At 50.7% G+C, this 18863-nt stretch overlaps 1 protein-coding gene across 3 annotated transcripts in view; it reads left to right on the plus strand.

Moving 5' to 3' along the window:
- The window catches only part of DUSP8 (dual specificity phosphatase 8), a 96429-nt gene that overhangs the window by 67216 nt on the left and 10350 nt on the right, over positions 1 to 18863 (plus strand). The window contains exons 1-4 of one of the 3 annotated variants that reach the window (XM_006134933.4): positions 1400 to 1829; positions 13562 to 13728; positions 17761 to 17920; positions 18551 to 18674. In XM_006134933.4, the coding sequence (XP_006134995.2) occupies positions 1712 to 1829; positions 13562 to 13728; positions 17761 to 17920; positions 18551 to 18674 (569 nt within the window). In that variant the 5' untranslated portion in view covers positions 1400 to 1711. Of the gene's footprint in view, positions 1 to 1399; positions 1830 to 1857; positions 1985 to 13561; positions 13729 to 17760; positions 17921 to 18550; positions 18675 to 18863 lie in introns of those variants that run through there. The other 2 variants (XM_075928196.1, XM_075928195.1) reach the window with 2 other exon arrangements.

Consider the following 18863-nt stretch of genomic DNA (forward strand, 5'->3'; position numbering starts at 1 on the left):
TTATTCCGAAATCTGTAAACCTCATTCTGCGAGGAATAATGCCTATTCCAAAATAGCTATTTTGAAATAAGGCGTCTGTAGACGCTCCACTTCTGCTATTTTGAAATTGGCCCTGGTGAGGGGCTAAGTTATTCCTCACCAGTGCATCCTGGGGCTCTAAATCAAGATAGCACATCTATATTAAGGAAGCCTGCCCTGGACTAATTTTGAGGCTTCCTTGCAGTATAGACCTGTTGGCTACGTCTACACTGGCCCCTTTTCCGGAAGGGGCATGTAAATTTCACTAGTCGTCGTAGGGAAATCCGCGGGGGATTTAAATATCCCCCGCGGCATTTAAATAAAAATGTCCGCCGCTTTTTTCCGGCTTTTAAAAAAGCCGGAAAAGAGCGTCTAGACTGGCCCCGATCCTCCAGAAAAAGTGCCCTTTTCCGGAGGCTCTTATTCTTACTTCAAAGAATAAGAATAAGAGCCTCCGGAAAAGGGCACTTTTTCCGGAGGATCGGGGCCAGTCTAGACGCTCTTTTCCGGCTTTTTTAAAAGCCGGAAAAAAGCGGCGGACATTTGTATTTAAATGCCGCGGGGGATATTTAAATCCCCCGCGGATTTCCCTACGACGACTAGTGAAATTTACATGCCCCTTCCGGAAAAGGGGCCAGTGTAGACGTAGCCGTTGTTTTCAGAATAACTATTCCGGAATAGCTTACTTTGAAATAGCCGTGCAGTGTAGACGTACCCTCAGTGACTTAGTCTTGCAGAGATTCAAACCCAGGTCTCTCAAATCTTAGGGGAATGCCATAACTGTTGGACCAATCTTCCCATCTTGTCATCATGGGCCTTGCAGCAAACCCTCACCTGCAGCCTACATCTTTGCCAGATTGGTCTTCCCAGTCTCCCAGTTCCTTTTCCCAAGAAGAATCTTCTGTTCTCTCTGTTTTCTCACGAGAAAAAAAAAAAAAAGACCATCAAGATTAAAACCCCAGTCTTCTGGTTGTATCTACCACTGAGAACACTGGGTGTTGGGGATGGTTTTCCGAACTCTATCCAGAGCCATAATAGCACTGTGTTTAGCCTTTGTGTTGGTGCTTCGCTACCATGGCAATGCACCCTGGATAATTGCATTCGATAGACAGTGTAGCGCGTTCTACCTTCAACTCACTGTACAAGCATTAACTCATCAAAGCAAATCACGCTCACTTCAAGTGGAACAAAGGACTGCTTGCTGCAGCTCCTCGCGCCTCCAGGGAGGAGCTGGCTGTCCCCTGCAGGCGTTCAAGGAGCAATTGTTTCGGAGAGCAAGCAAGGTCAATGGGAAAAATGGGATGTTGCCCCTTTAAGCAGCTGAGTGAAGCGTGTGTCAGTGGTGTAGCCTATGAGTTAAACTGCGTGTCTGTGTGCTGAGTAAGGAATGCGGTTGCATGCCTGACCCGTTAGCTATGATCAGCAGGGCTGTTGCTCATGTGCTGAGCTCATTCAGGCTCATTGGCGCTGTGCGCGCACACACGCCGGGGGAGAGCAAGAAGCTGTAGTGCTGGAGGAGGGTGGCAGGGTCTCTCTCTTCCTCATCTTCCCCACCCCTTTTCATTTTCATTCCTTTTGGAAGCTGGATTTTGGGGGGGGGAATTCAAGCTCCGTTCTCCCTCCCCCCCTGCCTGCCAGCTGTTGTTTTGCTAGAGCAAGCAGTGCCTCTCTGAGACGCAACCCAGCTGCCTGGATGCCTCTGGATGTTATGATTGCGCCCGCCGAGGACCAGTTCTGGGCAGACATGCATGAGGGGCAGCTGAAGCTGAAAATCAGAGTGAGGAGGATGAAGGAGAGCAGGGACATGCGAGGTTTGTTGGCGAGCTCCTTTCCTTTGGGGGGGGGCTGTTGGCGGAGCCTGAACCACGCTATAAAGAGGTTCTCTTTGCAGAGCAGCTGAGGGGTGGGCAATGTAAAGGAATGAGGCAGCTGGCATCTTGCAACCATCAGGACAGAGCAGTGGATGGTGGGTGAGATCCCATTTTAATGGGGTTGCCAGAGTGGGTGTTCAGCATGCTTGGGACTTGGGGCTGAAGACACATTCCAAGCCCCTCCACCCAGCACTGAAGCCCTCAAGCTTTGGTGCCCCCGGGGCTGGTGGGACTTGGGCTTTGGTCCCCCTTCCTGGGGTCATGTTGCAATTTTGGTCGTCAGCAGTGTGTCACCATGGGATGATGTTTGAGAACCCCTGGGATAGAGGGGTGCAGAGAGCATTTTTGAATTGGGGAGAATACCAGGAATTTTCAACCTTTGCTGTTTCAGGGAGCGCGCTTTTTTTTCGGCAAGGGTGGGGGCATCTGGCTTGTCCCTCCAGGTGACTTCAGGGGTAGCAAAGGAAGAAATAAGCTCTTTTGCAATAGGGCATGGCAGGTACGGTTCTGCTATTGACTGCAAGGGGAGAGTAAAGGATGAGACTAGCATTCGGAGGTGGTTGTCAGCTGCATTTTCCCCCTATGAGTTGATGGGCACCCTTCTAGAAACCCGGAGGGCAGTTTGTTTAGATTGGGACTCAGTCCTGCAAGTGTGGAGTGGCTAAGCAGGGCTGGAAGAACACATACACAGTAGGAAGGGGAAGGGCTCCATTCTTATGTGCCCCTACGTGTACTCCTCCAGGAAAGGACACAGAGGAGATGGTGTGTTTCTGTAGACCACTCCTATGCACCAACAGCATCGTACACTGGTTGTTGGGCTACTAGGGTCCAGTGAAGCAGCTGTCATCTGCCCCAGAGGGCAAAAGGTGTGGGGTCCAGAACAAAGCGAGGAATTCCCCCAGAAGAAAGTAATGATTGTGGATGGGGAGTTCAAAGAAACAATATCACCCCCAGTCAACCAAATAGCCCCTGCTGCTGTTTCACTTCTCTTCACTGAGACAATCACTAAATTCCGCTTTCACAAGGCTCTTTAAAAAAAAAAAAAAAAGAGGGGAGGGGGGTTGCCATGTCTTAGCTCCACAGCACTAGGGTGAGAGGAGGAAAGGGAGAAATTAAATAGAACAGCTTAAAATATGCCTCGCCTAGAATGACCTAATTTACCAAATGGTTTAATCAAGAAATACTTCCTCCCCCCCCCCCCCCCCCGCCCCACCGTCATCACTTAAAATGGGAATCTGCTAAATGAGCTTGGCATGTTTTTGTGGTGTGAGCCACATAACCCAGCGATGGTGTAATTAGTAATAAGGCAGTCATGGAAATGACACATTCTTCTTTACTTAGAACAAGTAAAGCTGGTCCGGAGCAGGCACAGTCACCAGAGGAAAATCAGGGCCAGCAACTCCAGGGGCTGGGGGTTTCTTTCTGTTTTTTCTTTTTCTTTTTTTTAAAGGAAGTACAGGTTGAACCTCTCTAGTCCAGCACCCTCGGGACCTAACTGGTGCCAAACCAGAAAATTTGCCGAACCACAGAAGATCAATATTGTCTAGCAGCATTGCCAGCACTTCCACTGCTTACTAGGCTGTTAGAGGACATGTAGGGGTAAATTAGAGCTAAATAACAGCACAGAACACTGAGAGCGTGGACTAGTAGCTGTAAACAAATTTTATGGGACCACAGGAAACTTGGCCGCACCCATGATAAGTGGACATATAGCTAACGCCAATCATGCTGGACCACAGATGTTACCAGACAAGAGAGTGCGGGACTAGAGAGGTTCAGCCTCTACCACAAAGCCCAGTTGGCAAGACTAGAGTGGAGCAGGCAACCAGGCTCACCCGGTCTCTAGGCTTGTAGGATGAAACTATGAGATCAGCAACACCTGGTATAAAATCAAGAGTAAGTGTTGGCCAGGACAGTCAAAGTAGACTTAAGGTCGGTGGGTGGAAGCAGTTTGGAGAGAAGGAAGTGACTAATGGGGAATGTACATGGATTAATAATGGGGTTAATTCATCTGCGTCTCATACCGACTGCCTGGAAGAAAGAACCTGCAACGAGGTGTTTATACCCTCCTGCTCCCTTTTTTTGGTAACATCAGGAGATTTCAAGAGAGAGGTCAGTCAATGCAATAAAAGAAGCGCTGAGATTCGGTGTAACTAGATTAGAGCATAGATGTAGATTTCTTTCTGCGGTGATAAGACTGGAGGGAATGGCAGAACCTGAATAGCAAATACATGCTCATAGCCCATAAAACAGCAGAAGGAGGGTCTAGGGAGCCAGAAATCACTGAGCAGCATTCTAGTCTAGCCCCAGTATATGGAGTTATGGTGGCTTCTCTTGCATATGCTCAGGAGTGCTGGCCTTGTCTTAATATACCAAAAGGAGCATCGGAGACGCATGCAGGCATTGTCCAGCAGGGGGCAAGTTGACCTTCCTGAGAAGAAGATTTTTCCTTAGTTGGGAAGGAGGGAAAGCAGAACTCATTTCTTCCTTACGGAGAAGATGACAGAAAGTGACACATTTCTCACATAGGTGGCCGTGCACCTCAGTCCTGACCTGCAGCCATTCCTGCTATGGCATTGGTACGTCCTGACCAGCAGAAATATTTGCTCCCCCAGCTCTTGAGACCAAGCAATGTCCGTAACACTAATTCCAGCTGGGAGCCGGGTGGGGTGGGGAGCGTTCTTATGCATTGAGTGGGTCATTGTGGACAAACAAAAGGCTAAATGTTGGACGTTGTGCGGTGGAGAAATGATGAGGAGGGCAGGGTGGGGAAGAAATCTAAAACTTCCCAGAGAGCAGGAAGTCCTGAGCAACACCAAGGAACTTTCCAAAGGGTGATGAGTAAGAGTGTTAGTAAAGGCTCTTTCATCATCTCGCTCAGTGGCTGGTATGAATGGCACCCCGCCCCTCCTCCCTCAAGCAAAAGAATGAAGCAGGAGCCAGGGGAGGTGATGGGATTTTCCCAGAGGCTGAGGCCATGATGCTCCTTGAGTATCTGAAGACAGCTGTCCTTGTCCAGCCCCTCTGCTCTCTGTGCTTTTCTCCCTTTCTCTGCCCTGATTCAATGGAGTCTTGGCCAGCGTGTTCAGTCATGTCACTAGGCGAACAGGGTGGGTTTAGCTGAGCCTGAATAAGAGGCAAAGGACTGGTGTGTTTGGGTTTTTTTTTAGGGGATCAATCCTGCAGTTCTCATTCAGGCTTTACTCAGCCTAAACGCTCATTGACTCACTACCCGAGTAAGGACTGCAGGGCTTGGGCACACGTCTGGCTTTTGGCTTCTCATTGACTTCAGTGGGACTCGTCCTTTCATATCTTGCTGAATTGAGGCCTTGACCCTTTGGGCGAAAGGTGGCTTCTGTGCTACTCAAAGACAAGCGCTTGGTGCTTCCAGCCCTTTCAAAGCCTGTCCTAGCAGAGGCTGTGGATTCACTGCCAGCCCATTGAGCACTGAGGTTTTAACTGGCGCTATCCCAGAGGGATCAGCATGAAGAGCTGTTTCCTATTGAGGGGCAGGAGAGCTGGACGCAGGTGGCTTTGTGTAACCCTGGAGCAAGAACCAGCCCTGGCAGGAATAGGCAGGAGCAACGTGAGTCTTGTTGATGAGGCCACACCGGACGTGTGCGTGCAGCTCCGCGCACCACGGCACCTTTTCCAGGTGCTCATCAAGGAGCATCTCTGAAGCTGAGCCCACTGCCCACTTTTATGGAGACCAGCGCCCAGGGAAGGGGGAGTCTGCTGGGACTTCCCCCCTCAAAGGCACAGAAGTGCTGTGGGGCAGGGACTCTCTCACCCTAAAGCAGATGCACTTTAGCATCTCCAGGTGGACGCACCTTTTATCCCCCAGGCATAGACCCTGTACTTCTGTAGGTCGTACCCAAAGGTGGGGTTGGAGGCTGCTGGGCAGGCTCAAGTACCTGACCTCCTAGCCATTCTAAGAGGGTAATTACTGCAGCCGCTGCCATTAAACAGGAACGACAGGGACCAGCCATATAACCTTTCCCTAGAACGAACCCCCAGCGACCACTGGCTGCTCCTAGGCTGCAGCCCAGGAGAGAGGGGAAGATGGGGCAGAATGGCCCAAGAGCCAGCTAGCTCAGAGAGAGGCCACCACTCGCTGCTGTGTGGCTTTGTCTCTGTCCCGCTCCTCTTCTCTGCTAAGGACCCCTCTGCTCTCGCTGGCGTGAGAGTGTAGCCCTTCATCCTGGTCCCGTCCTGGAGCCCCCGTGTTGCATGGACACTTGTCTGCTGTCCAGTCTGGCCCTTACGCTCTAATGGGAGAGGGGTTTGTGGGAAGAATGTGCACAATGCTTCAGAGGCACCCATGGTAGCTGGAGACTGCCAGCCTGGCTTTTCCAAAGAGCGCTCCGCCCAGAGCAAAGTGCTGTCTTCGGGCAGAGCATCACTCAACAGGGTCCTATCTGAGCACAGTGTTCGTTCCTGGGGGGGGGACGGACTGTTTATCTCCCCCCTTGGAATCAGCGGGCGTGTTCCCATTTATTCCAGCGAGAGCAGGCCCCAGTGGCACAGAGATGCATGATGATTTAGTGGAGGCTTGACGGGGTGAGCCCAGGTGGCTGGCAATAAGCAGGGAGCCTGGGTCTTTGAAAACAACAGGTTAACAGGTTTTCAAGCGCTCCTTAGCATCCGCTGTTGTTTCCAGCCTGCAGGGAAATGTGACTAGGAGTAGCAGAGTATTACAGCCAACTAGGCCCAACATGCTCCTATAAGCCAGAGTGGAATTTCCCCCTGGTTCAAACAATGGTCCTGTTGAACGTGTCCCTTTTGATCTCACTTCAGGACTTTCCCTCATTTCTCTGCTTCACCTTCTTATCTCAAAGGGGTTTCCAAGCCTTTAATCCCTAGAGGAGAATGGAGATCACACTTCCCTCTCGTCCCCTCCTCCCTCAGGAAGGCAAATGCTGGGATCTGTGGATACCTTTTATCAAAGTCCCCTTCCCCTCCCCACCCACCATCACAGCTGCTTCCACGGCTGCTGGGTTTTTCCTCTGATCATAGCGAGAGTGGCAGTAGAGTGGGTCTGTGTGGCCTGGCTGAGTGTGAAAAAGGACAGCAGGGGATGTCCATTGGGATTGACTACTGTTCTCAATACTCTTTCTTCACTTTACAGTTGTTTATATCCACAAAGCTGAGGTTTTCCACCCAGGAGGTAAAACAATGGGACACTGCTCTTACCTTCATGAAGAACTTGATGGAATTTTGCACAGGGTCAGATAAAACACTAGTAAATGCATGTACCATAGGGAGGAGCCCTGCAGGGAGGTGGACTGGATGGTCCAATAGGTTTGTGCTGTCCCCAAATTCTTGGACATGATCTAGAACCCTGTGGGCTTTGTTGATGAGTGAGGTGTTGAGGTAAAAGTCCTCTGACTGTTATTTCTGTGCCTGTCCAAACCATGGGCCAGATCTTCAGCTGGTGTAAATCGACTCAGTTGACTTCAGTAGAGCTACACCAGTTTGCGCCAGCTGAGGACAGGGGCTAGCCCCAGTGGAGGCAGCTGCTTTTAAATCCAGAGACCTCAGGTTTGATAATTATTTGGCAGTGATTATGGAGAACCTCACCTGCATTTATCTCTTTCCTAGGCCATGTCTGTGGATGTATTTCCCTTCCCCTGTGATGGTGACACAGCTAAGCACAGTTATGGTTTGGACCTGGTTTTTTGTCTCGGTGTTTGCAGAGATGTGCTTTGTACATAGGCTCTTAATTATCCAGGCATAAAGTAAGATGGTTGTACATGGCTCCTTCTTCTCTCTCTAACCCTCTGACTGTTGTATTTATCTCCTCCTGTAGTTTCAAAGAGGAAGCTCTCTTGACTCTCTGCGGCCTACCAGTAGGCCAGGTGGTATGAGATGCTGTGCCACTGTCTTTAAGCTGTAACCTGCTTTGTCCGGCACATGAGTAAGCTTTTAAAGCGCTCCCAAGGCGCAGAGCCTCTCCCTTGAGCAGTCACAGTTTCCCCCAGTGAAAGGGGGTTTTGATTGGCGGTTGCCACTGATATCCTCTGTGGAAAACTGGGGCCGGGGGAAGTGGCAGGGATGGGGTTGAGAGTCTGAGCTGCGGGGTAGGGGAAGAGGAGAGGGGCTGGAAGTAAGAAATAACTTCTTTCCTTTCAGAGCACGGGAAGGAAACGCTGTATTCTGCGTCCCCGGGCGAGCACGACTTCTGCCACAACTGTCCAGAGCAAACTAGAAGGGTATGTCTACACTACCCTCCTAGTTCGAACTAGGAGGGTAATGTATGCATACCGCACTTGCTAATGAAGCCCGGGATTTGAATTTCCCGGGCTTCATTAGCATAAGCGGGGAGCCGCCATTTTTAAATCCCCGCTGCTTCGAACCCCGTGTAGCGCGGCTACACGGGGCTCGAACTAGGTAGTTCGGACTAGGGTGCCTATTCCGAACTACCGGTACACCTCGTTTCACGAGGAGTACCGGTAGTTCGGAATAGGACCCTAGTCCGAACTACCTAGTTCGAGCCCCGTGTAGCCGCGCTACACGGGGTTCGAAGCAGCGGGGATTTAAAAATGGCGGCTCCCCGCTTATGCTAATGAAGCCCGGGAAATTCAAATCCCGGGCTTCATTAGCAAATGCGGTATGCATACATTACCCCGCTAGTTCGAACTAGCGGGGTAGTGTAGACATACCCGAAGCGCTTAGCTAGTTTTACAAAGGGAGGGAAGCAGCAGGGCCTAGTAATGGAAGCACAGAGCTGGGAGGTAGGAGACCAGAGTTCGGTTCCCAGACTTGCCATGTGACCTTGACAAAGCCATCCAGATGCTCTGTGCCTGTTTCCCCATCTCCTCCATGGGAGTAATAACAATTTCTTAGGTCCCGGAGGTGCTATGTTCCTTACTGTCTGTACAATGCTTGGAGAGCCTCTGCTGGAAGGCACTAAGAGCTTTTCTTACCTCCGAGAGACTGGCTGGGATATAGACGCTTGAGGATTGATTGAGAGAACCACAGTCCCACCAGCGTCTTGATCCTGTGACACGCACAGCTCTTGGAAATGTCTCCCCTCCTCTTCAGTGGGAGTAGCAGGTGTCAGCACATCTCCTAGCATCGTGCCCCACGTCCACACACATCCCTCTGTTTGTTTGGACTCCACCCTCGCACGATGTAGGTAACTCTAGAAGCCAGGAAAACATTGGATCGAGTGGAGAATGTTTTCTAAAGCCCTCAGGAATGCGAGAGTCTGGGCCAAGGATAAGGTTCTGTGCAATGTAAGGGGACCAGTGCTTATTCAACCGCCTAAGCCAGTGCTCCTGCTCGAGGGAGCATCTAGAAACTTGAGATCTCTTTCCACCCACTCCACCCTAAATACAGATTCTCCCCCCTCCTGGCCCCCTCCCCACGCTTAGTTCCATGCGTGCCAGGAGCATCCCACTGCCAGCCCCAGGGAGGTGTCAGCCTAACAAATAAAAGACTAGAACTGCCCCACCCCGGGGTATTTTTTCTCGTTCTGAATTAACACTAAAACGTGGAGCAGCATTATGTAGGGCAGGGAAAACCCAAGTATGGCTTGGAATACTGCCAGGGACAGTTACTGCCTTTGGGGTGATTTTAAGAAGCTGCTTCGCTTTCCAAAAACTGAAGAGTTGCTGTAGCTGCATGTGCTGGGGCTGGGGTTGGTATCCCTGAAAGTTTGGAGGTGTTGGAGCGTGCCAGTCTCTGCCGTTCCCTTTGGAAACCCTGATATTGCTCAGTAGCTGTGAGCAGTGATGTTTGGGAAGGGAAATAAGGGCAGCCCTGTAGCACCAGCAGAGGTTAGGAAGGGATAGAGCAGAGAATGGTAAAGATTTTGCTCACATAGGTCCCTGTCAAGCAAAGCACACAAGCGTGATACTCAAGTGAAGCCCAAGACTAGTTCAGTTGACTTCAGTGGAACGCCTGGCATGCTTGAAGTTAAGCACCTACTTGGGTGCTTTGTTCTGGGCCATGTAGGGAGCATGTCTCCTCCCTTAGGGGGGTTGGGACATATAAACTTGAGGCAAGGGTGACTGTCTCTTTCAACGAATCTCCCCCTTGCATCCTCCACAGCTCCCCCGTGCCACTTGTATGTGCTTTGCCTAGCAAAGGGTCTGCAGGCTGGCAAGTGCTGGCAGGGGCAAGAGGAGGGGGAGCCTGCTGTAGCTATCCTCTCACTCTCCTGGCTCCCAAGGAGAGTTTTGAGCTGTGTGGGTCAACAGTGCAGATGAGCCGAGGCAGGCGCTGCCTCCCAGCCTGCTCTGCGGGGGGAATGGCGCATACCTTGCCCCAGGTGCAAAATGCCCGCTTTTGTGCTATGAAGACTTCCTAAACCTTTCAAGGGGATGCAGTACTGTGGGCCCAAGCCTGGCCCTGTGGCAGCCCCGCATTCATTGCAAGATTGGACTTCCCCACTCATACACCCTCCCAGTGAAAATACAGCTCTGCTGTTTTTCTTCCCTTGGGCTCCGGTGCAGCGTGCGAAGGAAGAGTCTTTCTGGGAGTGAGCAACAGGTAGCCTTTCTGCCCAACCTGTGTCTTTTGAACCTCTCCAGCTGCCTCCATTCAAGTCCTCACGTGCACACCCCACCCCACCTGGTGATTCACACTCTCCGATGAGATTGATGTGGTTGTGGGAGTAACCGGAGCTCCTGTGCACCTGTGCCCAGCGTCTTTCTTTCACTCTCATTTAATATCCCAACTGAGTGGGTGATGTCATGTTGGAAAGAACCGGGGATGAGGAAGTGTGGGAAGGAGCTTTAACTCTTCGTAGCCCAGGTCTCCAAAGGCTTGGTAGCCATTCTCGTGATAACTGCCAGCCACACAGGGAAACAGAAGCGGCCAGAGGAGCCTTATTGCAAGTTGGAGATTATTTTCTCTTCTAGTATGATGGCTTTCTTGGACCAGTCCATCTGGGCTGCCTGCCACATAGATGTGATGGAAAAGGTGCCTTTCTTTAAAGGACCATTGTGTCGACTCCTCCACTCTTTACCCCAGAGCTCCTCAGAGCTGCACATTGGGATCCAGTTAGGTAAGGATGGGGACTCTCAGAGGGGTTTGCTGGGAAGTTGGCAGGACCCTGTTGAGTATGTCCTGGGAAGCCTGGTGGCCATATTGCAGCCTCTTCCATCCCCCTAGAGAGGGAAAGGGAGGGATTGGGTGGAAGGTTGTTAACTGAACCTCAGTAGTTTTGGTTCAGTTACGGAGATGGGCTGGGTTCAAGGGCAGGGATCGTTATTTTAACTGAATCCGTCTTTATAGACACAGAACAAGTCCCTGTGGAAACAATGGCTGGTACCTCATGGATATAGACAGCCAGATCTGTATGAATGTCCGTGGGAGTCAGGAACGTTGTTCGGCCTCTGTGGAACTCCCAGTCTGTGTTCATCTATCTGCGATCCCAACTGTTGAAAGCTCAGAGCAGGGACTTACATCCCTTGGGGGCCTTCGTATTGACAACAGCACTGGGCTTGGTAACCTAGACCAGGTGTAGTTTGCTAAGGTTTCATAGAATAATCATAGAATCATAGAATAATAGGACTGGAAGGGACCTCGAGAGGTCATCGAGTCCAGCCCCCCGCCCTCAAGGCAGGACCAAGCTCCGTCTACACCATCCCTGACAGATGTCTATCTAACCTATTCTTAAATATCTCCAGAGAGGGAGATTCCACCACCTCCCTTGGCAATTTATTCCAATATTTGACCACCCTGACAGTTAGGAATTTTTTCCTAATGTCCAATCTAAACCTCCCCTGCTGCACTTTAAGCCCATTACTCCTTGTCCTGTCCTCAGAAACCAAGAGGAACAAATTTTCTCCTTCCTCCTTGTGACACCCTTTTAGATATTTGAAAACCACTATCATGTCCCCCCTTAATCTTCTTTTTTCCAAACTAAACAAGCCCAGTTCATGAAGCCTGGCTTCATAGGTCATGTTCTCTAAACCTTTAATCATTCTTGTCGCTCTTCTCTGTACCCTTTCCAATTTCTCCACATCTTTCTTGAAATGTGGCGCCCAGAACTGGACACAATACTCCAGCTGAGGCCTAACTAGCGCAGAGTAGAGCGGCAGAATGACTTCACGAGTTTTGCTTACAACACACCTGTTGATACAACCTAGAATCATATTTGCTAGGCCTAACTCCATGTGTGGAGAAAGGAGTCAGTGCGTGTTCGGAAACTCCCTTGAGGATGTGGGTCTCTTGCCTATATAACAAGCGGTGCAAGGAGGAACTGTGTTGTGTGCTTCTCTTGGTCAAGCTTGCCTTTGGTTATGCCATGGCTAGCAGATGTGTGGAGGCAGGCAACCCAAGTACCTAGTCCTGCCTCTGCAGAATGCACGGTTGCTGTTACCTAATGATGCAGAGATGTGAGACTTTGTATAGGTTCATATTAGTCTTGGAGAACCCTGGCTGGAAAGCGCAACCAGATTCTCCGCCCTGTTTCTCCATCCCTGCAGCATGAGTGTGGTGGTAATTCTCAGACTGAAGAGCTGCTCTGAAGTCTCAGAACTCTGGCTTCACTTGTCATCGTCTATCTGCTTCTGCCACCCCATTGCTGTTCCTCTGAGTCTGGTGTGTGAGGCCGCCTGAGCAAAACCGACATGAACAGGGCTGCAGCCAGGCTGGGGCTGTCCGTCGGGCACTACTAGTGATCACGTTCAGCAGCACCTGACCCTGAAAAACGGCTCAGGAATCTGTTCAAAAGAAATCAGATTCCACCCTCTCTGTCCAAATACTTTCTGCAGCCCAGCCGCCCATCTCCCTCCTCTGCATGCGGACTCATTTGAGTGCTGTACCCACGGCTGCATAACCAGGCAGGCGTTCGTTTGGGGAAGAGACAGGAGTGGCGACCGCGTATATGGGGCGGGGTGGGGCGGGGTGGGTAATGCTGCTTAAAACTCTGCGTGACTCTGATGCTGATCCTGCCTCAAGTACAAAGACCTGCAGTTTTGTGTGCTGTGATCCCGTCAGAAACCGCAAGTGCAGCGGGGGCAGAGTGATTGCACTGAAGACCTCCACAGAATACTGAAGGACTGCAGAGAGCAGTGGCTGTGTGCTGGCCGCCTTCTCTTGAGCCATTGTCCAGTCCAGTGCCAGCAAACCACTGTGCTGCTGTCCTTGCTGTTGTTTCGATCTGATCTAAAAATCCTGCTGCTGACCATTTGTAGCCACTAAAAATCCTGTGGAATTATTTATACGAGCAAGAGGATTAGCCTGGGGGTCCTGGACAAATTCTATACGTTATTTAGTTCTGCTTCTCCCAAATCTCCTTGCATTTTCAGTATATATTTTTTTAATCTGCACATTACACTGATGCCCATCGCTAAACTGCTTGGTTGTCTACACTCAGTTAAACACCAGCAGACTATCACAGACCTGTCCAGCTTGCAAACAAAAACAGGGTGTGATCAATGCATTAGGTAGATCTGTGAAGAGCAGCATACCCCACTGTGACTACACGAGGGGACCGTATTAACTCAAGTTGGAAATAGTGGGGCACCACACATCATACAGGTCTCACGTGGGGCTGGCTTGATTATAATTGACTGTTGGTATCTTTTGATCTTCCCTTGCACCAAGAAGCCCTAACCAGGATCAGGGCCCCCTTGCTCTAGGCACTTTACAGACCCACAGTGAGAGACTTCTCTTTCGTGGAAAATTTAGTCTAAATTTCCTCCTTCTCTCTGCAGGCGGCTTTGCCACCTTCTCGTCTTGCTTCCCAGGACTCTGCGAAGGGAAACCAGCGGCCATCTTGCCAATGAGCATCTCCCAGCCATGCTTACCAGTGGCCAATGTGGGCCCCACCCGCATCCTTCCTCATCTCTACCTGGGCTCCCAGAAAGATGTCCTAAACAAGGTACAGCTTTGGTGGGGGGGAGACATGCCTACCCCATGTTGCCATTGCCCTTTATCAACTGGAGTTGGCCTAGCCCATTGGCGCGGCACATGGGGGAAGCGAGTTGTATTATTTCCCATTTAAGGACAGTGCTTGTATAACTTCCAATGGATTGTCCTGCCCAGTGTGGCCTGAATAAGGACTAAGATCATGGCCTGTAGTACAGAGGCCTGGGATGTAAGGGGGTGCTGGGAAGAAAATCCACGGGGTAGCCTTGCAGAGTTCTGGGCTAGAAGGGGCAATGATGTCCTACTGCGTTTTGGTTCAGTGCTGATGGGATGTGAGGAAGGACCAGCCTTCCATCCACAACCTGAAGGGAGTTGCCTGGTTCCCCTGAGTGTCATGCTCACAGGTGGCAGAAGAGTGATAGAAATGTAGCCGTGTTAGTCTGGTGTAGCTGAAACAAAATACAGGACTATGTAGCACTTTAAAGACTAACAAGATGGTTTATTAGGTGATGAGTTTTCGTGGGCCAAACCCACTTCCTCAGATCAAATAGTGGAAGAAAATTGTCACAACCATATATACCAAAGGATACAATTACAAAAATGAACACACATGAAAAGGACAAATCAAATTTCAGAACAGAAGGGGAATGGGGGGGGGGGGGGGTAAATGTCTGTGAGCTAATGACATCAGAGGTGATAATTGGGGAAGCTATCTTTGTAGTGGGTAAGGTAATTAGATTCCTTATTCATACCCAAGTGTAAAGTGTCGAATTTAAGCATGAATAACAGTTCAGAGGATTCTCTTTCAAGTGCAGTCTGAAAAGGCTTTTGAAGCAGGATGCAGGTAATTAAGTCGTTGAGACAATGTCCTTTCTGGTTGAAATGGCAAGAAACAGTTTTTTCTTTGTGGTCCTGTGAGGGAACATGGCCAAGAAAATGCCCATAGAAAAGACCAAACTTTTTGGGCTTGGTGAGTGGTGTCCAAGCCAGGAAGGGGCAAGGAGCTGGAAAAGCAGAGAGGAGCAGTGGGAAGAGCGAGGGAGGGCATAATGGAGCTGAGAAAGGGGGAAGAAGGAGAAGAACTCCTAGGGTGCCTAGCCCCAAGGGAGGACCTGCGAGATTGACTTTGAGAGCACCAACTTCTTCCCTACTAATCCCTCCTGCCAGCTGGGCTGCTGACTTCAGCTGCTGCCTGCCCAGCCTGGGAGCCAGAGGGAGTGGGGTTAAGCTGGGATGTTTAATCATGGGGGTGAGTAGGGAGGGGGCCAGCAGCCACAGACCAAGGCAAAGTACTCTTTAAAGAGGCCAGGAACTAGACAAAGATTTGCTTTGGGAACAGAAGGGGTGGAGGGAAAAGAGGGGCACTGTCCTTTTAAAGGTGCCAGAATTCTTGGGCAGTGATGTCACCTCGGGGAAGGAATTTTGTTTTATGAGAGAAAAAAAATAAATGAGAGAAGAAACAGAAATTGTAGTTAAAATTCCGCCGGGCGCCTATGGTGGACAGGAGGGAGCCAGTCAGACGTTCTTGCCTCAGGAAAGGGCCAGGGGAGAAGCATCTGATAGGATTATGGGGGTGGACCAGAAAGAGAGGAGATACATTTATATAAAGGGAGTAGAAGGAAATTAAAGAGAAAAATGCCAAGAATGTGAGCTCTGGAGCTGGGCTGGCTCCTAGGAGCTGAGGTTAGGCTTCTAGAGAGCCTGCTGAGGGAGAGACTCTTATGTAAGCTTAGTTAGGACAGGAGCCACGGGGTGGATTAAATGGAATTCAAGGAGGAAACCTCGGCCGTGTCCCCTGAGAGCCCTACATCAGGCGTCAGACTGACTGGTCTTCCCCTCAGCCCCTCTCAACACGGCCTTTTGCTCACCCCTTCCTTCCAAGAGGTTTTTGCTTCCCTCTCTGCGCTGGGGTGATGATTACTGAGGACAAGCACCGCTCCCTCTGGCATTAGAGAGCAGGGCTGGCAGGGAACATCCCTCTGAGATGGGATAGCAGAGTCCCTTGTGAGCGCGCAAACGTAAAGTGAAGATATTTCCCAAAGCGAAAATGGGGCCAGTGTTCCCTGTAAGCTGTGCATTCGTGCAGCTGCTAAGGAGAGATTCACATGCCACCCGGCTGACTAGCAGAGCACCCACAATTAGCCTTTGTTTATGCTGGTGGTGCACATTCACACATGCCTCAGTGCACATAAAAATCATCCCACACATGGAGGGAAAAGATTAGAGGGAACATTGAATGGGGGTTCTCCCAGCCACTTGCCCAATGGCCCTACCCGGGCTGTTGCCGGTCGCTGGAACCCTGCCCCCTCCATGCCAGACTGTTGCCTGGTTGCTGGAATTCTCTTCCCATCCCCCTCCAGCCCTGCCTACCACCCTCTCTGCTTGTCGGCTCTACACTGCACTCTGCTTTTTGGACAAAAGTGGACATCCTGTTTGCTCTTGCCAGCTGATCAAGTCAGCAAGACCAAATGGGACAAATCCCTCCTTTTGGGATAGCCAGGACAGGGCTTAAAAAATGGACTGTCCTGGCCAAAAGGGGACGAATGATCACCCTACAACATAAACCCTAGCTCTGCATCTCACTGCTGCCCTGCTACTGGGCTAAGCCTAGAGTAGGGAGGTTTCTTTTCTCTCTTCATTTCCCTAATCACTGCCTGTTTTATGGCAGCTGGATATCTTCTTCAACTCCTCTCTTCCATTCAAATCTGTGTTGCTCCTCCTTGCCCTAAAATAGCACAGAACAGGCGTTCGCAGGACTACAGCTATTGGCTCTTGGGTATGGATGATCTCCCTTGTTTTGGATAGAATCTGGCTTGGATTTCAGTCCTCAGGGGGAACAATGGGTCATGTTCAGCACTACGTTCTGGCTGTTTTTTGCTGCTTTGGAAGTGCCCACTGGTGAATCTAGCCTTGTCTCTGGGACAGGTGAGAGGTCACCTGTATGTGCCCAGTGAGCAGATCATGGCAAGCAGTAATCCATGAATGCTCACTTGGCCTTCTGAACTACCCCTCTGACTGCATGAGCGCCCCTTTTTATTCACTTGCCCTAACCATGCAAGTAAGACTGATTACTGGCAGGAAGGGTGGGAAGAAATGGTGACTAGTAATGCTTGTGGCAGAACATTCCTGGAGAGCTACTTCAAAATTCCTTAATCCAAAGGGTTCACTCCAGAGCCATGATAACATTCATCCAGACAGGAAATCACATGACCTCAGTGTGTCCCAGGCAAAGCAGTTCACGATCTGAATTGCAAGTCTCCTGTACTGGAAATGATACCAGCAGAGAACAGTTTACAAATCTCTTAGGGTATGTCTACACTACCACCCTAGTTCGAACTAGGGTGGTAATGTAGGCAACCGGAGTTGCAAATGAAGCCCGGGATTTGAATTTCCCGGGCTTCATTTGCATCTCGCCGGGCGCCGCCATTTTTAAATGTCCGCTAGTGCGGACTCCGTGCCGCGCGGCTACACGCGGCACGGACTAGGTAGTTCGGACTAGGCTTCCTAGTCTGAACTACTGTTACTCCTCTTCTGCTGAACCAGGCCCGTCTAAGTTTTTATCTACCGTAGATGGAGCCCTTAGTCTATTTTGTTTTTTCTCCTTAAAACTTCCTACAATGGTCCTAGCTCTGGGGTCCTCAGTCTTTCTCCTGTTGGGACCCCCTAGCGCACTCCCTGCCATCTAGCCAGGGCTCACTTCTCTTCACCAGTATGGGAAAAGTAAAGTGGTCAGCAGCACCCCCAACACCTAATCAGGACCCCAAATGTGAGACCTTCATGTTCTAGCACAGTGCAGGAGCAACAAAGGGAGAGAGGCTCCAGGCAGCTTAGCTCTGCTCAGAGCAGGTCCATGTGACACTGTGGTTTACTCGGTGGCTTCTCGTCAGTAGCACGCCTCATGTTGCTGCAGTGAGCCACACCAGAACAGTGGTGGGGAGCTGCAAGGAGAGGACTCTGGAATGTGCGAGGCCAGTGAGAGGGTAGATGGGAAGGTCCGACGTTGTACTGACCGAGCCCGTGTTGCTTGTATCTTCTCTGTCTCCAGGACCTGATGACTCAGAATGGGATCAGCTACGTTCTCAATGCCAGCAACTCCTGCCCCAAGCCAGACTTCATCTGTGACAGCCACTTCATGCGCATTCCTGTCAATGACAACTATTGCGAGAAGCTGCTGCCCTGGCTGGACAAGTCCATTGAGTTCATCGGTGAGCATTTCCCCAGCTATCGGGGCCTTCGGTTACTTCTGACAGCTCCAGTTTTGATGATGTTGTTGTGGCTTCAGATCCTGAGAGCTGGACTCTTCACTCCCTGCCCATCCCAGCCATCCAAACCCAGGGTTTTCTTCCCCCACGTCATCTCTTAGCCCAGAGAGCCCTTGTCCCTTTGCCTCCAGTGACAGGGCACAGTCAGCCACAAGGAGAGGCCTGTACTCCCCTAGGAAACCTGGCACCTCGACCTGCACCCGAGTCATTTGGAAGTGGGACCTTTAGGCTTTGCCACAGCCAGCTAGTTCTGTAAAACGGAATGCTTTGCACACCTGTAAGATGGCCTTTTATCTGAGAGTCTCAGAGAGAACAAAGACCAGTATCTCTAAATCCAGGTGGCACACGGGGAAATGGGCACAGAGAGGCAAAGGGACTAGCCCAAGGTCATATAATGAGTCACTGGCAAAGTCTGGAGGAGAACCCCAGGAGTCCTGACTCCCAGGCCTCTGCCCGGCCACTCAACATACTGCCTCACAAAGATGCTCCACAGGGACAGAGGCTGAAGTGTCTCTGTCCAAACTGCTAGGGGCTCCCCTCTGAAAATTGTTTTTTTTCTGTACCATGCTGCAGACAAGGCCAAGGTATCCAGCTGCCAAGTGATTGTGCACTGCTTGGCAGGGATCTCCCGCTCCGCCACCATTGCCATCGCCTACATCATGAAAACCATGGGCATGTCTTCAGATGACGCATACAGGTAGGTGCCTGCCAGGTGAGGGGAATGAGGATGTCCGTGAATGTGCCCCTAGGAAAGGGAAGTAGGCTGGTGGAGTGAAGCTATCAGAAAGGGTTTTGAGGCATTGTCTTGCATGAATCTCCTGAGTGCTAGCGGCGTGCACACTGCTAGGCTACCAGGTGGGGTATGTGCTTTGTGCCCGACCACAGA

The sequence above is a fragment of the Pelodiscus sinensis genome, chromosome 4 (assembly GCF_049634645.1).
Source record: "Pelodiscus sinensis isolate JC-2024 chromosome 4, ASM4963464v1, whole genome shotgun sequence".
NCBI lineage: Eukaryota > Metazoa > Chordata > Testudines > Trionychidae > Pelodiscus > Pelodiscus sinensis.